We start from the raw sequence: 27,279 nt of genomic DNA on the forward strand, positions 1-27,279 counted from the left end.
TTCATGCTTTATAATTGTATGTCTTTTTAAAAGAAAAATTTATTTATTTGAAAGAGATACAAGAAGAAAAAGGAAGAAAGAATGATCTTCCATCCACTTGTTCACTTCCCAAATGGCTGCAACAGCCAGGGCTAGGCTAGACAGCCAGGAGCTTCAATCAGATCTCCCACATGGGTGCAGGGGCACAAGCACTCGGGCCATCATCTGCTGCTTTCTCAGGCACATCACCGGGGAGCTGGATCAGAGTGGAGCAACCAGGTCTCCAACTGGCACCCATATGGGTTGTCTGCATCACAGGTGGTGGCTTAAACCACTAGGCCACAATGCCAGCCCCTCATATTTGTTTGTTATGAGCCTTTTAAAATTTTTTAAAGATTTGTTTATTTGAAAGGCAAAGTTACAGAGAGGCAGAGTCAGAAGTCTTCAACTTAGAGTTCTCTCCACAAATGACAACAATGTCCAGAGCTGTGCCAATCTGAAGCCAGGAGCCTGGAGCTTCTTCCTGGTCTCCCACATGGGTGCAGGGGCCCAGGGACTTGGGCCATCTTCCACTGCCTTCCCAGGCCATTAGCAGGCAGCTTGATCTGAAGTGGAGCAGCTGGGACTCTAACCAGCGTGAATATGGGATGCCGGCGCTGCAGGCAGCGGTTTACCTGCTACACCACAGTGTGGGCAACCTCTATTTTGTTTAATTCTCTTTTTGTTTTTAAAGATTTATTTATTTGAAAGAGTTACAGAGATGCAGAGAGAGAACGAGCGAGCGAGCATCCATTCACAGGTTCACTCCCCAGATGACCGCAACAGCTAGAGCTGCATCTGAAGCCAGGAGCCAGGAGCTTCTTCCGGGTCTCCCATGCGGGTGCAGGGGCCCAAGGACTTGGGCCATCCTCTACTGCTTTCCCAGGCCATAGCAGAGAGCTGGATCAGAAGTGGAGCAGCCAGGACTTGAACTGGCACCCAGATGGGATGCCAGCGCTACAGGTGGTGGCTTTACTGACACTGCCACAGCTGTGACCACCCCCATCCTTTTTTTTTTTTTAAAGATTTGAATTATTTGAAAGGCAGAGTGACAGAGAGTGAGTTGGAGAAGTGGAGAGAGAAAGATTTCCCATCTTCTAGTTCATTCCCCAAATGGCCATAAACCATCTGAGCAGGGCCAACCCAAAGCCAAGAGCCCAGAACTCCATCCAGGCCTCCCGTGTAGGCAACAAGGGCCCAATTACTCCTCTGCTTTCCAAGACACCTGAAGTGGAGCAGCTGGGACTTGAACTGGCACTCTCATAATTGGGGATGCTGGTGTTGGAGGCAGTGGCTTAGCTGGCTGCACCACGACGCTGGCTGGAATTCTCTGTCATCTATGCCCTCGTCTTCGCTGTTTTCTTCCTCCTGATAACTTTTGGCTTAGTTTGTTGTTGGTCTAGTCCTTTGGGGTATCAAGTTAGGTTATTCTTTGTGTCTCCTTTTTTATGTGCGAGTTTACCACCATGCATTTCTCTTGAATCCTGTTTTTGCTGCACCCCATAGGTTGTCTCGGGACACTGAAAATTCTCACTTAGTTTCCTTTTTAAACTAATGGTTGCTCAAGAGTGTGTTTAGTTTCCACGTATTTGTGATTTTTCCAGTTTTCTTGCTGTTGCTGATTTCTAGTTTCATTCCATTGTAATCTGAAAAAACTTGGGCTCCCGTCTTCTTACATTTTTTTAAAAGATTTTTATTTATTTGAAAGGTAGAGTTACAGACAGTGAGAGGGAGAGACAGAGAGAAAGGTCTTCTGTCCAATGGTTCACTCCCCCAAAGGGCCACAACAGCTGGAACTGCGCTGATCCGAAGCCAGGAGCCAGGAACTCCATCTGGGTCTCCCACACGGGTGCAGGGGCCCAAGCACTTGGGCCATCTTCCACTGCTTTTCCAGACACAAAGCAGGGAGCTGGTGTGCGTGTGGAGCAGCGAGGACTCCAGCTAGCACTCAGATGCCCTGCTGCAGGTGTGGCTCAACCCGTTGTGCCGCCACACTGGCTCTGGCTCTGGCTCCCTTGCCCCCACCCCAAGTGGTTTCTCTGCTACATTTCTTTTTTTGACAGGCAGAGTTAGACAGTGAGAGAGACAGAGAGAAAGGTCTTCCTTTCTGTTGATTCACCCCCCAAATGGCCACTACAGCCGGCGTGCTGCGCCAGTCCGAAGCCAGGAGCCAGGTGCTTCTCCTGGTCTCCCATGGGGTGCAGGGCCCAAGCACTTGGGCTATCCTCCACTGCACTCCCTGGCCACAGCAGAGAGCTGGCCTGGAAGAGGGGCAACCAGGACAGAATCCGGTGCCCCGACCGGGACTAGAACCCGGTGTGCCGGCGCCGCAGGCAGAGGATTAGCCTAGTGAGCTGCGGCGCTGGCTCTTCGCTACATTTTTTAACCTCTTCCCACTGCCAGGTCCCACAGCCAATTCAAAAGGCTTCGAGGTTTTGTTAGAACAGCATAATACTCCAGTAGCAGCCTAGGAATCCTTCAATGTGGCATAACACACCCCACATAACCGGAGCCGCCTTCATGCAGTTTCGTTGCCCAGAGGGCCTGAGCTTGGTCACCTGCTCAGGCCTCAGTCTATAGGCGTTTGATTCATTTCCCCTGAGTGTGCTTAGCTTCCCTGGACAGGGACGGTATAGGATCTGTCATGGGAGCAAGCAGAGGCTGGAGGGTCCCCAGTGGGCAGCACAAAAGACCAGAGAGACTGAACGCATCTCAGAATGATCGGCACAATTCTCCCCTTCCGATTCTGGGAGCCACCTATCAACAGGCTCCAGAGTCTAAGAGACGTGCAGTGGCATCTGAAAAGGTCAGCCAGACACTTGGTCCAGAAATTCCACTTCTGGGGGTGAGCAGACAAGAAATGAAGCAGGAGCTGCTTCTCCGAGAACCATGTGGTGGGTGACGCTGGTGCAGCGGGAGGCGCTGGATGCCCGGGGGCCCTGTGGCGGGAGACCTGGCAGCTTGGGCAGTGACATCGGGCATCCGGGTCGGGACGGAGGCTGCAGAGCCCATGGCAACGAGGCCAGGGACTGGGCCACCTGGTCAAGGACATGAAGATCGAGTCCCCAGGGGTCTGTCCCTGAGGCCAGTGACTTCCCGGGGGGGCGTCTCTCAAACATGAGTTTGTGAAGACCATGGCAGTGCGTGCTGGCCAGTGGGCCAGGTTCAAGGCTTCTGTCATCATCGGGGATTCCAATGGCCATGTCAGCCGGGTGTGAAGTGCTCCGAGGAGGTGGCCACCGCCTTCAGAGGGGCCGTTTTCCTGGGTCGGCTCGTGCAGAGAGGCTACGGGGGACGAGAGCAACCAGCCCCACACTGCCCCTTCGAGATGACCCGATGCTGTGGCTGGGAGCAGGTGCACCTCATTCCTGCCCCTGGAGGTGCTTGTCTTGGCCCTGTCCCTAGGAAACTGCTGCAGAGGGCTGGCATTGATGGCTGCTGCACCTGAGCCAGGGGCTGCATTGCCACCTTAGACGCCTAAGACGCAGAGCAAGCTGAACCCGACCTCCAGAGAGAGACTGTATTCACCAAGTCTCCTATCCTACAGAGAAGGCTCCAGCTGTGCTACAACATAGGATTTTACCCAGCAACAAAACTGAAGGAAGCTTGTTTAAAGAAAAAAGAATCGGAAGCAAGGACATACGCAGGTGTTTGTATATGATGTTCATGGAAGCATTTTCAGAAATCAATGCATGAAGACACCCCAAATACTCACCGAGGAAACGAGGGATGAGCAAAGTGTGGTACGTGCCTAGCATGGAGCGTTATTAAACCTTCACAAGGAATCATTCTGATACATGCTCTAACATGGATGAGCCTTGAAGACATTGCGGTAAGTGAAATCAGCCAGAGAAAGACATGTTGTGTGCTTGCTCTAAAACAGGTGCTATGGGCCGGCGCCGCGGCTCACTAGGCTAATCCTCCGCCTTGCGGCGCCGGCACACCGGGTTCTAGTCCCGGTCGGGGCGCCGGATTCTGTCCCGGTTGCCCCTCTTCCAGGCCAGCCCTCTGCTGTGGCCAGGGAGTGCAGTGGAGGATGGCCCAGGTGCTTGGGCCCTGCACCCCATGGGAGACCAGGAAAAGCACCTGGCTCCTGGCTCCTGCCATCGGATCAGCGCGGTGCGCCAGCCGCGGCGGCCATTGGAGGGTGAACCAACGGCAAAAGGAAAACGGCAAAAGGAAGACCTTTCTCTCTGTCTCTCTCTCTCACTGTCCACTCTGCCTGTAAAAAAAAAAAAAAAAAAAAAAAAACAGGTGCTATGGACTGCGTCGTGTTCCCCCTAAATTCATAGACTGAAGCTTCCACCCCGCAGAGGGACTGTAATTAAGGTTCAGTGAGGCCATCAGGGTAAGACCCTAATTCACCAGGATCAGGCAGAGAGCTCCTGTCTCAGCCGTGGGGGCACATCGTGAGAAAGTGACCGTGTGCAGTTGGAAAGAGCCCTCCCCAGAAACTGACCATGCTGGCACCTTGCTGTCACACTCCCAGCTTGCAGAATTTGTAGCCCGCAGAGCATCTCCCATCTCTGAAGCCACGGGGTCTGCAGTGTTTGTTATGACTGGGGCATGGGAAGTGCCCAGAAGAGTGGGAGACAGAAAATAGAAGTGGGGTCTGTGGAAGCTGGGGGCAGCGGGAACGGGGTTACGCATAGTAGGTACAGAGATTCAGGTTAGACGGTGAAGAATTCTGAAGGTGGATCGTGGTGACGGTTGTCCAACAATGTGAATGTCCTAAGCCACTGAACTGTAGCTGAATGATGGTCCAAATGGAACATTGCATGTTAGGTATCTTTATGGTAATTTTTAAAAATAGGAGGAAAGACTCCAAATAAACAAGGAACCCCAGGGAAACTATGGCCTTTTTGCCACTCTGGCTCTGCGTGCCCATCCCCAGCCACGCTGTCACCTTTCTCCTCACCTGGCCACGAGCTGCCAAAGATGCCCTTGGGGAATGCACACAGTTCACCCGATAGCAAACTGACAACATTTCAGCCTCCATCTACATGAGCTCTAGAGTGCTACCAGGACTGAATCCAAAAGTCTTTTTCCCAAGAGAAAAAAAAAAGAAGTTTGCAGCTGGAGCCTGAATTAGCGGTTTTATCTTCTGAGACCGGAAAACACCTGGTCCTGGCAGGCTGTCTATTGAATTTTACACGGCTTTCAGAAATAGATGAACTCATAGCTGACTGGCAAGATTTAGTTCTGTTTGGTTGTGCGCCACGATTTCATCCAAGCTCAAGCAATCACTTTTTTTTTTTTTAAGCTGGGAGAGGGGCCTACAAAATTCTGCCACATCTTTCCTAAATCAAGTTGTGGGTTGGAAAACTCAAGCAGCTTCTAACAGAGGCGGGCACGTGCCCGCTTGCAGGGAACACCTGATTCAGGGTGCACACCTGATGGGAACTAGAGACTGCTGTGTGCACAGGCCCCGGGGCCTTGGCATGAGCCCGTTCTCAGAGCCTGTCGGAAACCCCAGCCCTCCTGAGCCAGAATCTGTGTGCTTACAAAAGCCCCAGCAGTGCGCACCAAGCTTGGGCAGCACTGCCTTCAGCCCTGGCCTGTAGACTCCCCTCAGCTGGACTGCCTGAACGCTTACTAAATGCTACATATGGCAGGGTTAAGAGAGGCAGGCGTTTGGCACGATGGTTAAGGTGCTCCCATGGGACACCTGCGTCTCATATCAGTGCCTGGGCTCTGCTTCCAATTCCAACTTCCTGCTAATGTGCTCCCTGGGAGGCCGTGGTGATGACTCAAGTTCCTGGGTCCTCAGCCATGTGGAAGACCCAGACTGAGTTACTGGCTCCCAGCTTCGGGCTGGCTGAATCTCTTGAGCCATCACCATTGCTTCGTAGGGTGCCCTAATTGTTTCAGGAGTGAACCAGTGGATGGGAGATCTCCCTGGATCTCTGTCTCTTTGCCTTTCAAATAAATTAAAGCCACACACACACACACACACACACACACGGACTTTTAATAGTTCATGAGAAATGAAAAAGCTGTTTATTTGGGTGTAAAACATTTTGAAATCAATGCGATAGTTTTTCAATAATACAATTCATTCGTTACTCCTCGAAGACCCCCTTGTGTGCATGAATTTCAAGTAACAAGTTTTGCACCAAAATGAACTTGGCCTTTAATTCCAGTTGCTGTAAATCTCCTGTGGAGATTGCCCTGAGTGATGCTGAAGCGAATGGAGGAGGGGCTGCAGGTGCAGGTGCCTGTTTGAGAAGCTGCTGGGGTACAGGCGTGTGGTGCTGAAGCCACCACTAGGGGCGCCAGCATCCAGCATCAGGAGCCTGACTTGCGTCCCTGCTCTGCTTCCCAACTAGCGCCCCCCAGTGCACCTGCGAAGGCAGCAAGCGAGGACTGGAGTGCTGGGGTCCCTGCCACCCACATGGGAGACCTCAATGGAGCTCCTGGCTCCTGGCTTCGGCCTGACCACGCCCTGGCTGTTGTGGGGGAGTGAACCAACAGATGGAAAATCTTTATTTTTTCCATTTCAATTGAAATAAAAATACACATTTTTTTATTTTTAAAATGTAAGCTGCTCTGACAATTCTGATACTCCTCCTTCACCCCCTCTCCCAGGGACCACAGCTTGAAGAATGTGAAGTTTCCCCCGTAACCCTGCAGTCAGGGAAGGAGAAATAGAGAACATTCCGGGCTAGTGGGATCAGAAGGGCTTCTAGCTGGACACACCTGGACTGAATGGCTTTTTTATTTTTTTAAAGGTTTATTTATTTACTTGAAAGTTACAGAGAGGCAGAGAGGTCTTCCATCCGCTGGTTCACTCCCCAAATGGCCACAATGGCCAGAGCTGCGCTGACCCGAAGCCAGGAGCCAGGAGCTTCCTCCAGGTCTCCCACACAGGTGCAGGGGCCCAAGCACTTGGGTCATCTTCTACTGCTTTCCCAGGCCATAGCAGAGAGCTGGATTGGAAGTACAGCAGCCAGGATTCGAACTAGCGTCCACATGGGATGCCAGCACTGCAGGCGGAGGCTTTACCCACTATACCACAGCACTGGCCCTCTGAATGGCTTTTAATGGGTGTGAGCTGTCACCAGGTGGGCACCCCTTCCCCATGCTGCACAGGGGCCTCTGTGGATGTCCCATGGGCGCCCCCTGGTGGTGTGAAGTGGATCTGGGAACTCGGGTCACTGCCCACCCAGAGCATAATCCCCCTGGGCCAAGGTCAGACAGTTGCTGGCAGCCCTGGGATTTAGGAAGAGAAGTGGGCAGAGGATGCCAAGGAGAGATGCCACTTGTCCCTGGTGCTGAAGACTAGCTTTGGTAGGCTTGGGACGCACATTCTATATACCTAGCTTCCAGACCTCACTCCCCAGCAACCTGTGGATGTGAACTGAGCTGGAAGCTGGAGCTGGAGGGGACTACGCAGGCAGCATGCCTGTCCTGCCTGTGTGTTGGTGTTGCTATAAAATCTGCAAACTGGGGTCCACTCGCTGGATGTGCAGAATGCAATCGCTGACATCAGGGTGGTGGAACAAAGTAGGAGTTGACTGCAAAGCGTAGAGTAAGGAGCTTACTTCCTGCACTCCCCGAGGGGTTAGGGTTGAAGGTCCTTATAGATTGGATTGGGGCTGAGAGGTGTGTGATCAGCTCGTGTCCAGGTTCCTGGTTGGTCACTGGTGCCCATGACCTTCCTGTGATTGGTTGGTGATGATGTGCTCTGTAGGGAATTTATGATGGCCACAGGAGCTTCAGCTGGTCTGGGGGTGGGACGTTGTTTTGCCCCAGACCTGGAATTTCCCTACCTGGACCTGGAATTTCCCTAAATAAATCCCTCTGGACAATGCTGGCCAACAGGGTTTCACCTATTGGAGAAGCAAATGATTTCTTGAGTCCGGTGATTATAACCTTGTTGGGCCAGCTGTATACTCCCTCAGTTCAGTGAATGCCTTTTGATAAGGACAGGTAAGGACATGATGGGCTCAGGGAGACAGAGGAGAGGCTGGGTCCTGCCCTGATGTTGCAGGGGTTTGGTCTCATTCGCTCTACAGATGACAGTCCTCAGTAGCCAAGAGTCCCATGCACCCTTGGTGAACTGCAGAGGGTGGGGTGTGAAGTGGCCAGGCCAGGTGGGCTCAGAACTCGGAGTCTTGACCCCCAGGGTGGTGCTTGCTCAAACATACTTTTCTGTCTTGGGAAGCCAGAAACAGGGTCTCCAAGAACTAAGTCCCAGTCTTGCATAGATGAGGGGTCTTCAAAAAGTGCATGGAAAATGCTTTCTATGTAGGAAAAAAATCTATGCATGGATTTCAATTTTTTTGCATCAAAAGAGAGCGAGGTCTTCCATCCGCTGGTTCACTCCCCAGTTGGCTGCTGGAACTGCACTTCTTCCAGGTCTCCCACGCAGGTGCAGGGGCCCAAGGACCTGGGCCATCTTCTGCTTTCCCAGGCCACAGCAGAGAGCTGGATCGGAAGAGGAGCAGCTGGGTCTCGAACTGGTGCCCATATGGGATGCCCACACTTCAGGCCAGGGCGTTAACTCGCTGAGCCACAGCGCTAGCTCCAGGCACATGTGTTTTTCTATTGGCAGGACAGGTGGTTCTGCTGCAGAGGTTGGAGGACCAGACTTTGACAAGCAGCTCCAGGAGGGCTGGCTCAGCAGCATCAGTGAATAGTGGCTGAGAAATCTTCTACAAAGTGTCTCCCTTTTAAAAGCATTGCATTCACAGGATGACATTTCTTGATAGGGACTGGAAGCAGATCTACCAAGACTCTAACCCCTGTCACGACACAAGTGAGGGCCCAGCGTATTAGGTCACAAAACACTTGGCAACTAACGAACGCTTTCATTTTCCATGTTTTCTGGGCAGCTGTGCAGTTTAACTATGCCAACGTTTGCCACTAGGGGGCACCAGTGACTTCCTCCTACCGCTAGGAGTGCTACCAGGTGGCTAAATTAGCAGGCAATTAGCAGATGTTTGCAGAAGGTGCTTGACAGCTGCTTACCACCTATGGCCTCAGACTGATCTTTTTACTCCTGATTGTGGTGTTAGGATGACTTCTAGAGACGCTGGCTTTGGGCCATCTTTCTGTGTCTAACAAGGAAAGAGGTATGTCTTCATGCAGATAGGGGTGTGCAGGCTTGGACCAGGCCTAGGGAGTTCTGCCCAGGATGTCCTTCCCCAAACCTCTTGCCTCAGAAGACATCACACAACAGAAAGAACACTATGGTTATCATTGCCCCTCTCATATTCCCCTGGCACCCCCACAGGTGCTTAGAAAGGAAGACCCTCCCCTCCTGTACCTGCAATTATTTTGTTGCTCAATGGCAGAGCAGGCTCAAATTTAAATCTCTGATATGATAAATATTTAACAATAGGCTCTGCAAGCAGCCAACCTGGTTTTAGTGTTTGCTGATTTCTGTAGAGATAAATACTCCCATCATGGCCGGTTTCAAGCTCTCGATGTGCAGGAGCCCACCTGGATATGACTTCTACCAGGCAAGCACAGTGGCTGTAACCCCAAGAGCCTAGATCGTAATCAGTGTAATGAGTTAACTAGGAAGTGATGAGTTATAAACATTACCTTTTAAACATTAGTGTAAGATGTACATGACATGTAATTTATCACCTTAATCATTTTGAAGTGTACAGTTCAGGATTGTTAATATTTGCATATTTTGGACACTCTCCAAAACTCTTTTCATCTTGTAAAACTGAATCTCTGTACCTTCTAAACAGTGCCTTCTTTATCCATCATCACTGGCAACCACTGCTGTGCCTTCTATCGGTAAGAGCTTAGCTACTTTAGTTTACTACGCATGGAATCATGTAGTATTTGTGTCTGTTTCACTGTCCTCAAGGTAATCCATTCTGGAATATGGGACACGATTGCCTTCTTTTCCAAGTCTGGAAAATATTCCATTGTATGGCTGTAACACTTCTTTGTTGTTGATAGACATTTGGATTACTTTTACTTACCTCTTGGTTGTTGTGAATAATGGTTCTATGAACATAGGTGTACAAACCTCTCTGCAAGACACTGTCTTTGCTTCTTTTAGATACTCCCAGAAGTGGAATCTCTGGATTTCATTTTTAACATGAGCAGCCAACCGCCGTTTTCCATAGCAGCAGTGCCATTTTACATTCCCACCAGCAGTGCAGAAGTGTTCCAGTTTTCCCACATGCTCCCTAACACTGATCATTTTCTGTTGTGTTTCTATAGTGACCATCCTAAGGGGGGTGGGGTGATCAGCTTATTGTTGCTTTGATCTTCATTTCCCAATGGTTAGTGATGGTGAACATCTCTTCCTATACGTTTGCCAGATCTTCAGAGAAATGCCTACTCAAGTCCTTTACCTATTTTTAAGTTGAGTTCTTTAAGATTTATATATTCATTTGAAAGGCAGAGATACATGATTTGCAAACATTTTCTCCCCTTCTGAAGGTTTCTTTTCACTGTGTTGTGTTCTTTAATGTATAGACATTTTTAATTTGGTGTAGTCCAATTTATTTTTCATTTGTTGCCTGTGCCTTTGGTGTCACAGCAAGAAAAACTTGTCAAATTCAAGAAGATTTTCCCCAGTGTTTTATTCTAAGAGTGTTGTAGCTTTATCTTGCATGCAGATCTTTAACCCATTTTGAATGAATTCTTCTACACAGTGTAAGAAGCTTTTTCCTTCCCTTCCCCCATTGAATGGTCTTGGCATCCTTGTTAAAAATATTTACCATAAAGACAGTTTATTTCTGGGATCTCTTCTGTTCTGTTGGTCCATATGTCTATGCTATAACCATAACTATATTTTGATTACTGTAGCTTTGTAGTAAGTTTTGACATCAGGAAATATGAGTCTTCCAACTTAGGTCTTTTTTTCAAATTGTTTTGATTACTCTAGGTCTCTTGAAATTTAGGATGAGATTCTCTGTAAAAATTGCTTTTGGCATTTTGATAGGGATTGCATAAAATTTGCTATCACTTTGGGTAGTACTGATGTTGTATAATGGTTAGTCATTCAATGACTCATGTCCTCCATGAACATGTCTCTTCATTTACTCATGCCCTGTTTCTTTCAGCAATGTTTGTAGTTTTTAGCGTCTAAGTCCATCTTCTTGGTTAAGTTGATTCCTAAGTATTTTATTCTTTTGGATGCTATTGTCAGTGGGATTGTTTCTTCATTTCCTCCTCAGATTGCTCCTCCTTGGAATATAGAAACAACAGATTTTGGTGTGTTGATGTTGTGCCTTGCAACTCTGTTCAACTTATTAGTTCTAACGGTTCTTTTTTGGGGTGTTGGTGTCTAGGGTTTCCTATAAATAAGATCACGTTATCTGTAAAGCGAGGCCGTGTTACTTCTTCCTCTCTGGGCTGGATGCCTTTTATTTTTCTCACTGAACTGCTCTGGCTGTGACTTCCTGTACCATGCTGAGTAAGCGTGGTGAGAGTGACCCTCCGTGTCTTGTTCCTGGTCTTAGAGGAAGGGCTTTCAGTCTGTCACCACTGAGTTCTCACCATACCAGAGGATGTCAGAAAGCTCATGACAAATAGAATTAAAAGAAGCCTATTTTGGTTAAAAATGATTGTAATACGTTCATAGTTTTTGCATAATACGCATTTCCATGAACTTACTACACTTTTGAAGTACCCCCGTGTACGGCATTTAATGCAGTTTTTATCCGGAACACTGACACCCAGTATGTGGGATTTTCCAGCTCATGTTTCCAGTTGACCAGCTCTCTGGACACCAACTGGCGGTCTAGAGTTCAGTTCTGACATTAGCTGTCTGGAGCTAGCACAGAATGAGGGCTCAGTCCCACGGGATTCCCTCTTCAGACACCAGTCACAAGTCCCAGGGGGCTGCTTGCTCTCCTGAACACCTGGGTATAAACTGGAGGTTCCGATAGCCCCCTCCCCACCTCAGGTACGATAATTTCCTAGCATGGCTCACAGGACTTGGAATCGCCTCACTCTCATCAGTTTACTGTGAAAGACATCACTCAGAAATAGCCAAATGGAAGAGACGCATAGGATAAGACGGGGTGGGGATGGGTTTGGAGGGGGTGCTGAGCTCCTGTGCCCTCCCAGAAGTCTCACGTTTTCACTGGTCTGGAGCCTCCTGGGTCCCGGTATTTAGAGGTTTCACGGACAACCCGTTAAGTGGGCGTGACTGACTCGATCACTGGCCATTGGTGATTGAGCTCAATCTCCAGTTCCTGCCCCCTGGGGCTGAAAGTTCCAACCCTGTAATCACAGGTTGGTTTCTCTGGCAACCAGCCGTTATCCTGATGCTGTTTAGGGGCCCAACAAGAGTCACACTATTAGCATAAATCCAGGTATTATTGAAAGGGGCTACTTACGACTCACAGAAGAAGCTCCTATCACTTGGAAAATGCTAGTTTTTAGAAGCTCTGTATCAGAAATCAGGTACAAAGACCAAATCTACATTTCTTGGTTACCATACCTTTGTTTCGTTGGGGTAATTTATTTTCTTTCTATTCATGGGGCCAGCATTGTGGCATAGCGGGTAAAGCTGCTGCCTGCGACCATGGCATCCCATATGTGTGCCAGTAAAGTCCCAGCTGCTCCAGTTCCGATCCAGCTCCCTGCTAATGTGTCTGAGAAAGCAGTGGAGGATGGCCCAAGTGCTTGGGTCCCTGCGCCCACATGGGAGACCGGGAAGAAGCTCCTGGCTTTGGATGGTCCCAGCTCTGGCAATTGTGGCCATTTGGGGAGTGAACCAATGGATGGAAGATCTTCTCTTTGTCTCTCCCTCCCTCTCTCTTGGTCTGTAACTCTGCCTTTCAAATAAATAATCTTGTAAAAATGTCCTTAAATATCATTTTGATATTTGTTATTTCCATTGCTCTATTTTAGTTTTTTTTTCTAATGATTTATTTATGTATTTGAAAGGCAGAGAGAGAGAGAGAGAAACTATCTTCCACTTACTGGTTCACTCCCCAGATGTCTGTAATGGCCATGGCTGAGCCCAGGCTGAAGCCAGGAGCTTCTTCCAGGTCTCCCATGTGGGTGCAGGGACCCAAGCACTTGGGCCATCTCCTACTGCTTTCCCAGGCCATAGCAGAGAGCTGGATTGGAAGAGGAGCAGCCGGGACTAGAACCAATGCCCATATGGAATGCCAGCACTGAGGCAGAGGTTTAGCCTACTGTGCCACAGCACTGTCCCCCTACTTTAGATTTAATCTGCACTTCACATTCGGGTTTCTTAAGGAAGTATAAGGCATATAATTGATTTATTGCTTTGTTGTATTTCTCCTTTTTTGCTATATATTTCTCTATAAGCATTGTTTTTGGTATATTTTATATTTTGATAACTGTACTTTTATTCTCAATCTAAAGTATGTCCTAATTTCTCCTTTGATTTCCTCTGTGACTAATAAGTTTGTTATTTAGTTTCCAAATATTTGGGAGTTTTCAATATCTCCATTAGTAATCCTGATTTAATTCCATTGGGGAATTCAATACGCCATATGATTTTCAATCCTTTCAAATTTTTGACACTCATATGATGGCCCATAATATGGCACATGTTTGTTAGTGTGTCTTGTGTATTTGAAGCAAATGTTTATCCTTTCTAACAAATAATTTTATTTGAGAGGTATAGAGAAGGGGAGAATGAGAGAGACAGAGTTGTAGAGCTCCTTGCACTGGTTCCTTCCCAAAATTCCTGTAAACCAGGACTGCGACAGGCCAAAGGCAGGAGTGGGAACTCAATCCAGGTCTCATGTGGGTGACAGGGACCCAAGAACTTGAGCCATCGCCTTCTGCCTCCCAAGGTTGGACAATGGCAAGAAGCTGGAATTGGGGCTCAAACCCAGGCACATCCAACGTAGGATGTGTAGATCTTAACCTGTGGCCTAACCACTAGGCCAAATGTGCACCCTTGAAGCACATGCGTATTATGTAGTTGTTTGGAAAGACTGTTCTCTAAATGTCAGTTAACTCCAGTTGGTTGATCCTCTTGTCCAAGTCAAGTCCTCACTAATTGGCTCTCTACTTATTCCATCAAGTATTGATGGGTGTGTACTGAAATCTCCAATTCTAAGTGTGGATTTGTCCATTTCTCCTTTTGGTTCCATTAGTTTCATATATTTTGAATTTGTGTAATAGTTAGATGCATAAATGTTTAGCATTGTTATATCTTCTTGATAAGGTCATTATCATTATGAAATGACTTTGAATCTCTAGTAATATCCTTTGCTTTGAAATCTGTTCTGATACTAATATATCCACTCTGGATTTGTTTTTTTAGAGATTTATTTGAAACAGAGTTACAGAGAGGCATAGGAGGGAGGGGTCTTCGATACACTGGTTCACTCCCTAAATGGCCGCAACAGCCAGAGCTGTGGATCTCCCATGTGGGTGCAGGGGCCCCAAGGACTTGGGCCATCTTCTATCACTTTCCCAGGCCATAGCAGAGAGCTGGATCAGAAGTGAAGCAGCCGGGACTAGAACCAGTGCCCATGTGGGATGCAGGACTGCAGGCAGCGGCTTTACCTGCTATGCCAGCGCCAGCCCTTGGGTTTCTTTTGATTAGTGTTAACATGGTATATGTTTCTCCGCCATTTTATTTTCAACTTATTTTCTTTAAATTTAGAGTGGGTTTATTGTAGGCAGCATATACATGGGTGTCTTTGTTTTGTGTCTCTATGAACAAATAGTTCAAACTGAGTAGTCTATAAAGAACAGAAATTGGCAGGGGGCATTTAGCCTGGCAGCTGAGACATCTGCATCTCATCAGAGTGCCCAGGTTCCAGGCCTAGCTCTGGCTCGTGCCTGCAGTTTCCTGCTAATGAGACCCTGAGAGGCAGCAGTGATGGTGCCACAAACTGGGTTCCTGCCACCTCTGTGGGAGAGCTGGCTTGAGTCCCCGACTTCCAGCCTCAGCCTTGGCCCAGCCCTAGCTGTTGCAGATTTTGGGGGAGTGAACCAGCAGATGGGAACTTTTACTCTGCCTCTCAGACACATTTTTTGTAAATGACAGAAATTTGTCATTGTTTTGGAAGCTGGGAAGAGCAAGGAGCTGTCAGGTCTGGTTGTCTGGGGAGGAACCCTCCCACATGCAGAAGGGGGAAGGCAAAAGCCCTCTTTCTTTTTTGTAATTAAGGGACTGACTCCTAACATTATCACATTGGCAACGCCAGAGGGAACATCAAGACCATAGCAATGCTGTTTAAGATCCAACCTCATAATCTACCTTTCAATTGGGGTGTCTTAACACTTTTTTTAAAATGATATAATTATTTGAAAGGCAGAGTGACAGAGAAATGGAGGGAGAGAGGAAGAGGGAATTAAATAATCTTTGATCTCCATCACTCCCCAAATGGTCATGATGGCCAGGCCTGAGTCAGGCCAAAGGCAGGAGCCAAAACTCCATCCTGGCCTCCCACATGGATGGCAGGGGCCCAAGTAGTTGGGCCATCTTCCGCCTTCCCAGGAAGCTGGATTGGAAGCAGAGCAGCCAGGCCTTCCTTGAACCGGCCCTCTGCCTTGGCATGCCAACTCGCTATACTGTGATACCAGTCCGAAACCATTGATGTTTAGTTATTAATGATGCAGTTGGAATTAAATCTGCCATCTTCATATTCTTTCCTAGTGGTTATGTCTCGTCTCTATTTCCCTTTCTTCTTTAGTTTCTTTTGTGTCAATTTTTCACTTGTTTCAGGTAAGGAAGTAACACTTCTCATTAATGCTTGGCATAGCTAGTTGGCTGTTTCATATATTGGTGTTCTATATAAGAATTCTTTCAAAGGGTTCATCGGGGTTCATCGGGGGGTGGGGGGGGCTCTTTGGCTCAGCAGTTAAGATGCCCCAGGGGACCATGGCATCCCATAGCAGAGGGACACGTGGGTTTGAGTCCTGGCTCTGCTTCCAATTCCAGTTTCCTACTAATGTGCATCCTGAGACAGCAGGTGATGGCCCAAGTACTTCGGTGCCTGCCACCCACATAGAAGACCTGGATAGAGTTTCTGGCTGCTGGCTCCAGCCTGGCCCAGCCCTGGCTGTTGTGGACATTCTGGGAGTGAACCAGGGGATGGAAGACCTTTCGTCTTTCTCTCTGCCTTTCAAATACATAAAAGTAAATATATATATAAAAAAAAGGTTCTGCTATGTTTAAAACAATAAAGCAGTCAAGGAATGAATATATAAATAGCACACTGATCCCCAAACATTAACTATGGCAGGTGTGATGGCAGAAGCTGGGACACAGCAGTGTTTTATTCCCGAGTCTGATTTCTCACATCTAAATTAGGGCAGGGTTTGCCAGGGACCACACGGGAATAGCGGCAGAGCCAGTACAGCCATCCCAGCGGCCTTGTGAAGATTCCGTGAGATGCTGCCAAGTGCTGACAGCAGTACTGCTGTACTCAGTACGTGCGCTGTCGAGGGCTGGATACAGAATGCAGGGGAGAGAGGAGGCCTCTCCCCTCATTTCCAGGTGGGCCCCAGATGCAAACAAAGAGAGCCTTGCAGGAACGAGGCAGGAGTTCTGAGACACAAGGCCAAGCTGGAGATGGAGGTGTGAGTGGTACAGGTGTGCACAAGACCAGCTACCTGCCCCGAGCTGGAGCTGGCAGGCAGAGCCTCCCCTATCAGTGAGGCCCTGCTCACACCGCAAACCTGGCACTTCACTTCAATCACTTGACTTAAACTCAGTGACGTTGAGCTTGGACTCGTCGCCTCAGAACTGTCAGAGAATCAATACCAGTAGTCCTGCTGACCCTTCTGTAATAAAAACATTTATTTTGAAAGGCAGAATTAGAGGAAGAGACAGAGACTGGATGAGAATGTGCACTCTGATCTGCTGGTTCATTCCACAAATGGCCACACAGTCAGTGCTAGGCTGGGCTGAAACCAGGAGCCAGGAACTCCATCAGGGTCTCCCAGGTGGGTGACAGGGACCTAAGCAGCTTGGGCTTTCCCAGGCGCATTAGCAGGGAGCTGGATCAGAAGCGGAGCAGCCGGGGCTCAAACCTGTGCCCACACAGGATGCCAGCGCTGCAGGCATTACGTTAACCCACTGCAGAACGGTGTTGCCCCCCACACCCCCTCAACTGTTTTTTTTTTAAATAGAGCCCCAAATGTAAGGTGGATCATTCCGAGGCTTTAAAATGCGCTGTTCCACATTCACTTTAGATTACTTTAGATTTCATCTGATCAGAAATCCCGAAGCCAATGACTACGGTGTATAACTGCGCTTCTGCAGCAGGTGGCTCATGCAGTTGGATTCCTGCCATGCACTTGGGAGGCCTGGACTGAGCTGCTGGATCTTGGTTTCTGTTTTGTCCCAGCCCTGGCTGTTGCAGGCATTTGGGGAGTGAAACAGTGGATGGGAGATGTCTTGTCCCTGTCTCTCAGATAAACAAAAATTAAGAAATGCTAAGTAGGAGGACTTAATTTTCTTACCCGACTGTAATGTTTGCTGATCTAATTATGTGTTTGGTTAAGTGCATATTCTAGAATGTGAGCTACAGCTACATGGAGGCATGGAACTGGACCACTGCTGTCAACAATGCCTGACTTAGTAATTCTTGGATCATATGTTGTCTATTCACCCTCTACTGTTATTTTCAAACCACAGCAGAATGCTTTGTTGAAGTAATTCTTAAAGAGAACAAAATATAAACAGGTAAGAACAGGTCTGCTCTGGTGTGTGTGTGTTTGGCACAGTGCTTGTCACACTTGGGATGCCTGTATCCGGTACTTACTGGTTCGCTCCCTAGATGCCTACAATCACCAGGGTTGGGCCAGGCCAAGGCCAGGAGCCTGGAACTCAGGCCAAGTCTCCCGTGTAGGTGGTACAGTACCAAGTACTTGAGCCATCCCCTGCTGCCACCTCCCAGGGTCTGCATTAGCAGGAAGCTGGGTTGTAAGCAGAAGAGCTGGGACTTGAACCAGGCACTGCCTTGTGGGACGCAGGCTTCCCAAAGGGGCAAGGTAACTGCTGTGCCAAATACCTGCCCGATTCTGTTGTTCTGAAATACGCATCTTAGTACTTCCTCCACATGCGAAGCTGATGTGGCCAAGTACGTGCCTGTCCCCAGTCGACCCCCTCACAGCACTCTGCTGACAGGGTGTGGCTTAATGCGGATCCACTTGTTTCATCTGCCTCCATTCACCAGTTTGCCTGCGGACACCAGGCACGTGGGCAGACTCTGGGGACCCAGGCCTCGTTTTATCTGCTAGGTTTACTTGAAACATTTCAATCCTACTCCCAATTATTGTTGAATACATTGAAACCAGCAATGTTCAGTTTCTAATTTTAGGCATGCTGATCCGCCACTGCAACTGAAAGGCAGCCTTTTGTATTTTTTCCCTTAAAGGGTGCGGAGCAGGATAAACACAAGTAGCCATCCACATCGGAAGACTTGTCTTAAAGCTGAGAGGGCGCTCCAACACTCGCCACCGACGGCTGTGTGACACAGGAACTGAGGACCGCGCCAGCACTCGGCCACCGACGGCTGTGTCACACAGCAACTGAGGACCACGCCAGCATTCCACCACCGACGGCTGTGTTATACAGGTGCCACTCACCCCACCTTCTGATGTTCGCACCAGATCCCTGGCTTTGAACTTCCCATGGCTCTTAAGTTCCCATCTCCTGGTCAAGCGTCTCCTCCAAGCTCTTATTTTGTAAGCAACTGCCTCTCTGTCTACCTTGATGTCTATCTCTGAACAGACCCACACCACACTTCCCATCCCCCCCCCCCCCCCAAAGCCCACTCTTCCCAGTGCTTCTGGCCTGGGGCCAGAAACCTTAATGTGACCCCCAGGCTTCCCTTTCCGTATACCCCACATCTGTGTTCATTCAGCAAGTTGTAGTGGGTTCCGTTCAGATACCAACAGGACCCAGGCGCTTCTCACACCACCCCTGTCCCTGTGCCCTTTGATTTGCATTAATGCAATTTGTTTCCTGGTGGACTCCCCTGTCTATGCTGAATACGAGGCCAGAGTGAGACTCCTCACCCTGTCACATCTCTGCGCTGAAGTTTTAGGTCACCCAACAGGACCTCCACGAGCCCCTCCCCACTACTGCCCCTCCCCCACTGCTCCAGCCGCAGCTGTTTCTTCAGTGCACTGGGCACCCTCCTACCTCCTGTGTGCGCTTGGTGCTACATCTCTTGGCCTGCACTGCTTTTCTTCAAGTCTCTGATCAATGCGACCACCTTTTTAAGTTTTATTTATTTGAAAGATAGAGAGGAACAGACAGTGCGACCTTCCATCCACTGGTTCAGTCCCCAAATGCCTGCAACCACCAGGGCTCAGCCAGGCCGAAGCCAGGTCTCCCACGTTTGCAAGTACTCAAGCTGTCAGCTGCTGCCTTCCCAGGTGCATCAGCAGGCAACTGGACAGGAAGCCGAGTAACCAGGACTCGAACCCGGCTCTCTAAGGTTTGGTACGCAGCGCCCCAGGCTTAGCCCACTGTGCCCCTACACCTGCTTCATCTCGAAGTATTTTTCTGAAGCTGCAATGTGCAGCCCACCCCAGCTCTGCTGCTTCTCTTGCTTGCTTTTCTAATTCTAATCGTAACACAGGGGGACACTTGTTTCCCTCCCCGTGAGATTATTAATTCCCCAAGAGCAGGGATTCTACCCGCTCCCTGCCACAAACAGTCCCAGACCTAGCAGTCACTTTCTCAAGAACTGCTGTATCTCTCCATTTCCCTCCCTGCCTACCCAGTGCCTTCACTCAAGGATCGTAGTTGAGATGACACAACAGGGTCTTGGGTTGAAAATAAAAGCAAAAGACCACTCGACGTTAGTTTGTCAACATGTAATGCCCTGGGTTTATTTTGTGAGAATTCTATCACAATTGTTCCAGGTGGGATTACAAACCTTAAGGATAACGTATGCCGTCGGCCCGGGCATTCAGACTGCGGTACTGAAAAGCACTGGTAGTAGTCTGGTAAGTACCATTCTCTTCACGGAAGAGAGGGCGAGTATTTCCAAAGGAAGGCACCCGATAGTTGTGGTTCTGGCCTTGCAGCCTTCGGGAGAAATCGTAAAAGGAAAAAAGCTGGCTGGCTGTTTTGAGAAACTGGAATGATGATACACGGACAGCAATTTCTGCATTCTTCTCCCTTATATCCTTTTTTTGTAAGAACAAGTAAAGAATGAAGTCTTTAAACAATTCGACAATAAAAAAGTACAATTTTTTTTTGTGCTAAAAAAAGGGCAAGACAACATAAACTCCAGTTGTAAGGACTCCATTTGCATACTTGATTGAACACTTTTTGGCGTGGAAGGAAATGGGCTGTGTGCAGAGCAGCAACAGAACATTAGTGCCTGAAGTACCAGAAGCCGCCCCGCTCTGCAGGCGGGTGGGGATGGATGGAAGATTCAAGAGACTTCATTTTTAGCTCGTTACTTGTCCTAATGAGAGTAGACCAGGAAGATCCCCATCGAACAGTACATTCCCATTTTAAAAAAACTGATGCCTTTTTTTTTTTTGTAAAATTCTGTATGTATGTCACCATTTTTTTTTTTCACATGATACACAGAAAACTCAAGGACCCAGAGGGGAACCAAGTTATGTTATACCATTTACAAAATCCCAAGGAGCCCACAGCTACCTAACACATTTACTACAGCACAGGAACCAACGAAGGTACAGTGTACGAAAAACTGTAAACACGGCACAATAAATAGATAAAACAGCAGGTTCCGCACCATGCACGTGATGTGTGACACTTCATCTCTATACAATCTCACATCTCACACTCTTTGTTGCAATTTATTTCCCTCCCACCCCCCCACCCCCAAGTGCAAAGCATCACAAATGAACATTTCTGTATTCAAGTAACATATATACAAGGGTATTACAAATATGCAGTACTGTACAGATAATTGCTGTATTCTTAATTTACAGATGTTGATTTTTTTCCTATTAACAGTAAGAAAAGAAAACTGAAGCATGAGAGATGAGCGTTGCTGTCAAGTCCTCACAGCTGCCACAGAAACGCATGTGCTGCATTCCATCATCCCCTGCATTCCAATGCTACTGATGCATAGCACCTAATCACGTCCCCAGGCGGGGTCCTGCTCCTGAGGAAGCTACGTCACCTCCATCGCGACTGTGTTGTCCGCTATGTTGTTCAGTGCTGGCTTTTCTGCTTCATGACTTTCCCTGTTGAAATAAAGTGTCATCAATTACTTCTCCGCAACATACAACTCGGTAAAGGAAGACAATCTTCTCAATAAAGACTGATTTTTTTTTCAAGTTGCCTATCTTACAAATAAAGCATTCAATGTCTAAATCATATGGACTGAATAAAGGCCCAAGTTGGTTTTTGTTTGTCCACTCTGCCTGTCAAAAACAGAGAAAGGTCTTCCTTTTGCCGTTGGTTCACCCTCCAATGGCTGCTTTGTCCGGCTACGCCGTTCCCAAGCCAGGTGCTTCTCCTGGTCTCCCATGGGGTGCAGGGCCCAAGCACTTGGGCCATCCTCCACTGCACTCCCGGGCCACAGCAGACAGCTGGCCTGGAAGAGGGGCAACCGGGACAGAATCCGGCGCCCTGACTGGGACTAGAACCCGGTGTGCCGGCGCCGCAGGTGGAGGATTAGCCTAGTGAGCCGCGGCGCCGGCCAAGACTGATTTTCTTTACCATGAAATCTGACAAGCTAGCAAAAAGGGGGTGTATATACATTATCACGACTATACAATGGTCAGGCTGATGTCAAGTATAAATTCCACCGCCAGTTATCCCAGCAACGAAACTGCAGCTGTGCCTGACCAACCTAGACATTAAGAACACAGACTGCCCAGGTTCCACTCCTCAGCTCTACTACCCCTTCCACGAGAGTCTGAAAGGCCCAGGGCAGGACTTTCAGGCAGGGGTCGAACGTGGACCTGAGTGGAGACATCTGAGCAAGCCCCCAGTCACGGGGTGGGCCCGGGGAGGGAGCAGCCGGACCCCACGAGTCCTCAGGAGTCCTCTGCCTTCTCTGCATCCAGAGCTTCCTGACAAAGGGATCTCTGCAAGTTTCACCTCCTGCAGCTGTTCCCTGGCTTGTACATTCTGCAGCACTAAAACCATGGTACTGAATGTATCGGAGCCGGAGCAGACGGACTGGCTATGCCCAGACTCCGAATACTAGGAACAAAGGGCTGGTGCTGGGCAGACGACAGCTGCCACACTTAGAGTCAGCGGCTGACAGGGATATATGGGTTTAGAAACCAAACGCTGGGGGCTGGCGCTGTGGCGTAGCCGGTTCGAGTCCCGGCTGCTCCACTTCCGATCCAGCTCTCTGCTATGGCCTGGGAAAGCAGCAGATGACCCAAGTTCTTGGACCCCTGCACCCACGTGGAGACCCGGAAGAAGCTCCTGGCTTCAGACTGGCACAGCTCTGGCCGCTGTGGCCAACTGAGGAGTGAATCAGTGGATGGAAGACCTCTGCTTCACTCTCTGTAACTTGACTTTCAAATAAATCTTAAAAAAGGCGACACTGTGTGCCACAAACTCTGGTCAGTCTGGCACTTGAGGTGCTCCACAACCTGGCCTTCCTCTGCCATTCTGATGTCAACTCCTAATTTTCCTAAACCTGCAGAAAAGCCGGTTCACAAGCTGGCCTCATCACTTGTGTTTCCCCCCTCCTTCTCTACCTGCTTGAAATCTTTTCTTTGCCCAACCAAATCCTATCCTGGGTCAAATCAGGTCTCATTTGATAGAACATTTCCCAAATTCCCCTGGTGTGAAAATAATTCTTACATTGTTAGTGTATAGAAATTACAGCTATCATCTATATAATTACTCTGACAAGCAGATAATGCTTTCTGAACCCCTAGAATGACTTTCACTTTATCTACAGTTAAGCTTAAAAATGTGAACTTCAATGTTATCTAAAAATAAAACACCTGCCCCCCCACCATGGTCTCTTGGAAACAGCAGGGTTTTAATTATTCATATTTAAAACATAAAAGAACCCCAGTAAAAATTCTAAATCTAGTGACACTAAAGACAACAAGATGGCACAGAATCTAATGGCCTGATTTAAAGTTGACGTGGCGTGGAGGGGGAGTTGGTGCAGTGGTTACACTGCTGCTTGGGATGCCCATGTGCCCTATCGGAGTGCCCGAGTTCAAGTCTCCACTCTGCTCTGGATTCCAGCTTCCTGGTGATAAGCACCCTAGAGGCAGTTGAAGGCTCAAGCACCCTCTCTCCTACGTGGGAGACCCAGACTGAGCTCCTGGCGCCCCAGTTTGGCCTGACCTCCCCCCGCCAGGCTGCTACCTGCATTTAGGGTGAACTAGCAGATGGAAGATCTGTGTCCATCTGCCTTTCAAATAAACCAAAAACACATAAGTTTAATAAAGTTTCAAGCGCTGACCTGGCATGAATACCCTAAGTCTTTATTAAGAACAGTTTAGCACACTAGTGATCTAGTGACAGTGGAGTCTATCAGTTCTGTCTACAAAAGAAGCCGTGGATGAAACGATCCTAAAGAAACTCGTTTCATGCAAAGGTAGAAGACACATGGGAGCATTATCAGCTCCTGCAATGGTAACAGAGGGACGTCCAGACCGTATGCGGTCTTCTCTGAAACATTCGTGTTTCCACGTTGTACTGAACTGTGACACGCATTTGTATAGGAATGGAAAACATTTTCATAACTTTAATAAAAACTGACGAACAGAAAACAATGACAGAGGATTAAAGTCAGATCTCATTTTCCATGTTTTTTAAAAGATTTACTTGGAGAGAGCAAGAGAGACAGGTCTTCCATTTGCTGGTTGTTTTTTATTTATTTTTTTATTTTTTGACAGAGTGAGAGAGTCAGAGAGAAAGGTCCTCCTTTTCCGTTAGTTCACCCCCTAAAAGGCCTCCATGGCCGGTGCGTTGTGCCGATCTGAAGCCAGGAGCCAGGTGCTTCCCCCTGGTCTCCCATGCAAGGTGCAGGGCCCAAGGACCTAGGCCATCCTCCACTGCACTCCTGGGCCACAGCAGAGAGCTGGACAGGAAGAGGAGCAACCAGGACAGAATCTGGTGCCCAACCGGGACCAGAACCCGGTGTGCCGGTGCCGCAGGTGGAGGATTAGCCTAGTGAGCAGCAGCACCGGCCCCATTTGCTGTTTCACTCCCAAAATGCCCCTAATAAGCCAGCAATCTGGAACTCCATCTGGGTGTTCCACATGAGTAGCAGGGACCTGAGTCCTTGGGCCAGCATCTGCTGCCTTCCCAGGCACATAAGCAGGAAGCTGAATCTGAGGTGCAGCTCCTGGGACGAGAACCAGCTCTGACGTGGGATGCAGGTGTCCCAAGCAGTGGCTTAACCTGCTGGCCCACAGTGCCCACCCCTCATACCTCTCAAACACTTTAGCTTTAAAGTACCCACTCACCTTGGAACTGGATCTACAGAGGATGAAGACGGAACCTTGGAAACTTGACAGTTTGCTGCGGCAGCCAGCTTTAAGGCAGATGACGGAACAGCACTTAAAGTCCTAGGTATGTGTCGTGCGTTTATTGGGGCAATAGAGTTTACAGTGGCAACTGATGAAGGTACAGTTAATCGAATGTTGTTCCCAATCAGAACCTGAGTTGTCGCAGAATTGGCAGCAGTTACTTGATGACTCAGTGCACTGTGGGAACTTGAAGTCTGTGTACTATTGGAAGGCTGTAACAAGGTCGAGCCTGCTGTCGATGGACTGGTATGCACAAGTGCTGTTGGTGTCGTACTACTGAGGTGTAAGCCCTTGTATACTCCTGGAGAGAAAAAGAAAGCATCTAAGCCACATGCACGTTCGCTGTATTACAGATGCACGCTACAAACAGAACCAAGACCACTCGGACGTGCCCGTCTTACCTGAGGCTGGAAGGACGCCGTTCACCCCAATTCCGAGCACCACATCATCCTTCATCTTGAACCCCATCAGCTGTTCTGATGTCACCAAAGCAGAAGCAGCAAACTGAGCACTAGCGGAATCCAAAGTCTTGGAAACAAAACCCTGAACAGAGAACGTATGGGCGATCAATCAGCATCGCTTAGCCTCAGGCTGGCATTAACGACACGCAGGTGCAACACAGTCAGCTTGACTATAAATGAAAATGGCAAACCACTAAGATCTCTTCATCTCTTTTGATAGTGATACATTTCAGGAATGAAAAACTAATCTTTAACTCAAACGTTATTCAACAAATAATCTGTATACAACCATCACCAAATAAGCCTTTATAAGGGGAAATAGTAAAGCTCCATCACGAAATGCTGGACCAGAAATGTGCTAGTCAACTAGTTCAGAGCGTTGCAAATACATATAAAGGAGTGTGTCACTTCTTTCAACACACACACACACCCCCAAAGGCACCTCTGGGAAGGTTAGATAAGCTAATGAACTGGATGGAGAAATTATGATTTGAACACAGTGTCTCCATCTCATTTCACTTCATGTTTTATTTTACTTTTACAAGTAGGGAGCAGAGGCGACAGCTTCCATACTCACCTGTGAAGTTCTTTCTAAACCCTGTATATTCAGGCAAAAGCCACTTTTCTGCTGGTTAGGTGCAAGGTTCTATGACAACAGTTGGTAACTAGAGGTGAACTCTGGTGGGCAACAATGAGGGCTAATCATAAGACAGACAAACCCCTCACCTGTGATGTGTTGGTGGAGGAATTACTATTTGCTTGCTGTTGCTGAATCTGTGCAAGCTGCTGTTTCTGCATTAGTGCCAGTTGCTGTTGATGTTGCTGGTATTGTTCGGCTGTAAATGCTGAACATAAAATGAGGAAACGTTTTATACAAATGCACAAATATCGTACACCTCTTATGATACCAAAACAAAGGCAGCATTAACATTTTTTGTGTGTGCAAAATTAAAGCCTCTGACAAAGGTTCATCATCCTGCTAATGATCACTGCCCAAATGAAAATGCCAGCACTTCTGCTACCACATTTAACACGAGTGGCTTGACTTTATAGAAAATTAGACTCTCTTAAACACAGGAAAGAGAACTGCTCACTTCCCAAGTATTGACACCATTAGTTTTGCAAAGCTGTGACACTTGTACTGGACAATGTAGAAGGTAATATCAGCTTTTTAATCCACAGATTTGGAATTCAACTTTGCACTGAGCTTGAAGAAATCTGTTAATTGCCAGCTGGTTTCCATTTTATCCATATTACCTTCTCAATTCATTCAGGTGGGCCCTAACAGTTTTGTGTATAAACACTAACTGTTCTACTTATTTTCTCATTTTAGTCATTTACAAAAATTTCCTCTATATGAAAGATAAGGTTGTTGGTTTATTACTTTCTTTTTAAAGAATTCATCCTTTAAGTTTAGCAGGAAGAAAAGAGGTTCCAATGTTAAGTTTAATTAATTTTCCCCACCCAATTAACCCACCTGGAAAAAATCCAGTCAATAAGAACGGAGTTGTTTATGTTGATTTACTGTACAGAATGATGTCTGAGGAAAGACACTGTGTTATGCTACTTATGTTTGTCTATGGAGAGCTCAGTTCTAAAAAAAACAAACAAAAAAATGTTCATTTATTACCCCCCAAAAAAGTGTGTGCAGTTTTTAAAAAGGAAACCTTTTTCTTTTTTTTGCCAATTAAAAAAAAAAGGAAAAAAAAAAAAGCACATACAATCACAATACAAATGGATTAGGAAGGCTTCTTTAAGAAGCCTATGATGTTTGAGTAAGAATTATTTTAAACCAAAAAAGTTTATCATGCATCCCTGGATCCCAGGGAATCTATAATCATGCAAATTTCCTCAATCTAAAGTTTAGGTTTTCAAAATACTGTCAGCTAGTTTATTGCTATTGCTTACTGCTTAGTTATTAAGAGTATCACGTCATCAAGCTATGTGATTTGCATTTGTTAACTCACCAAAGAAATCTTTCACTGTCCCTCAGAACGCCTTTTCTTGATATAACTAGCAAATTTTTGCTACAAATTCCACCATGGTCTGAATGCATCAAAAAATCATTAATATTCAAGAAAAACTCTTAAGTTCTTAGTGCCTGCACAGATTCCTATACTTGAGCTAAACTAAGTTCTAGGGCTGCAAGGGCAAAAAAGCAACTTATTAGAAAGCCTTTACTGCTGGTTTTCTTGTTGTGTGTGTGTGTGTGTGTGTGTGTGTGTGTGTGTGTTACGAATGTATTTAGCTGGTGTCTGGCCTTTGATAAATTCCTTTTCCTACTTTGTTTGCAATTCACAGATGTGAGATTCACAGAGAAGAGTTTTATTCATATGATGATTCCTAAATATTGATATAAAAGTAGCTGTCTAGCCACATAACCATTTCCATATAGCAGAAATGTGTTATATCAAAGCTT

At 47.5% G+C, this 27,279-nt stretch overlaps 1 protein-coding gene and 1 long non-coding RNA gene across 17 annotated transcripts in view; one reads left to right on the plus strand and one right to left on the minus strand.

Moving 5' to 3' along the window:
* LOC149122832 (uncharacterized) overlaps positions 1-24,061 on the plus strand; it is a 72,005-nt gene extending 47,944 nt beyond the window's left edge. Inside the window, exons 3-8 of one of the 13 annotated variants that reach the window (XR_016219267.1) lie at positions 17,449-17,629; positions 18,324-18,523; positions 19,197-19,396; positions 19,822-19,905; positions 20,501-20,607; positions 20,894-24,061. This is a non-coding gene — a long non-coding RNA (uncharacterized LOC149122832). Of the gene's footprint in view, positions 1-17,448; positions 17,630-18,323; positions 18,634-19,175; positions 19,397-19,821 lie in introns of all 13 variants that reach the window. The other 12 variants (XR_016219264.1, XR_016219263.1, XR_016219266.1 and 9 more) reach the window with 12 other exon arrangements.
* EPC1 (enhancer of polycomb 1) overlaps positions 19,759-27,279 on the minus strand; it is a 108,237-nt gene continuing 100,716 nt past the window's right edge. For 2 of the 4 annotated variants that reach the window (XR_016219255.1, XR_016219254.1), the window contains exons 11-15: positions 26,338-26,454; positions 25,587-25,705; positions 24,801-24,942; positions 24,337-24,700; positions 19,759-21,126 (exon numbers count right to left, since the gene is read on the minus strand). Coding sequence is in view for 2 of the 4 variants with exons in the window: in XM_051821685.3 (XP_051677645.3) it covers positions 21,054-21,126; positions 24,337-24,700; positions 24,801-24,942; positions 25,587-25,705 (698 nt within the window). In the remaining 2 variants the exon portion in view is untranslated. The remainder of the gene's footprint in view (positions 21,127-24,336; positions 24,701-24,800; positions 24,943-25,586; positions 25,706-26,337; positions 26,455-27,279) is intronic. The other 2 variants (XM_051821685.3, XM_002717284.6) reach the window with 1 other exon arrangement.

Source organism: Oryctolagus cuniculus, chromosome 13 (genome assembly GCF_051225735.1).
Source record: "Oryctolagus cuniculus isolate XC-2025 breed Fujian yellow rabbit chromosome 13, ASM5122573v1, whole genome shotgun sequence".
NCBI lineage: Eukaryota > Metazoa > Chordata > Mammalia > Lagomorpha > Leporidae > Oryctolagus > Oryctolagus cuniculus.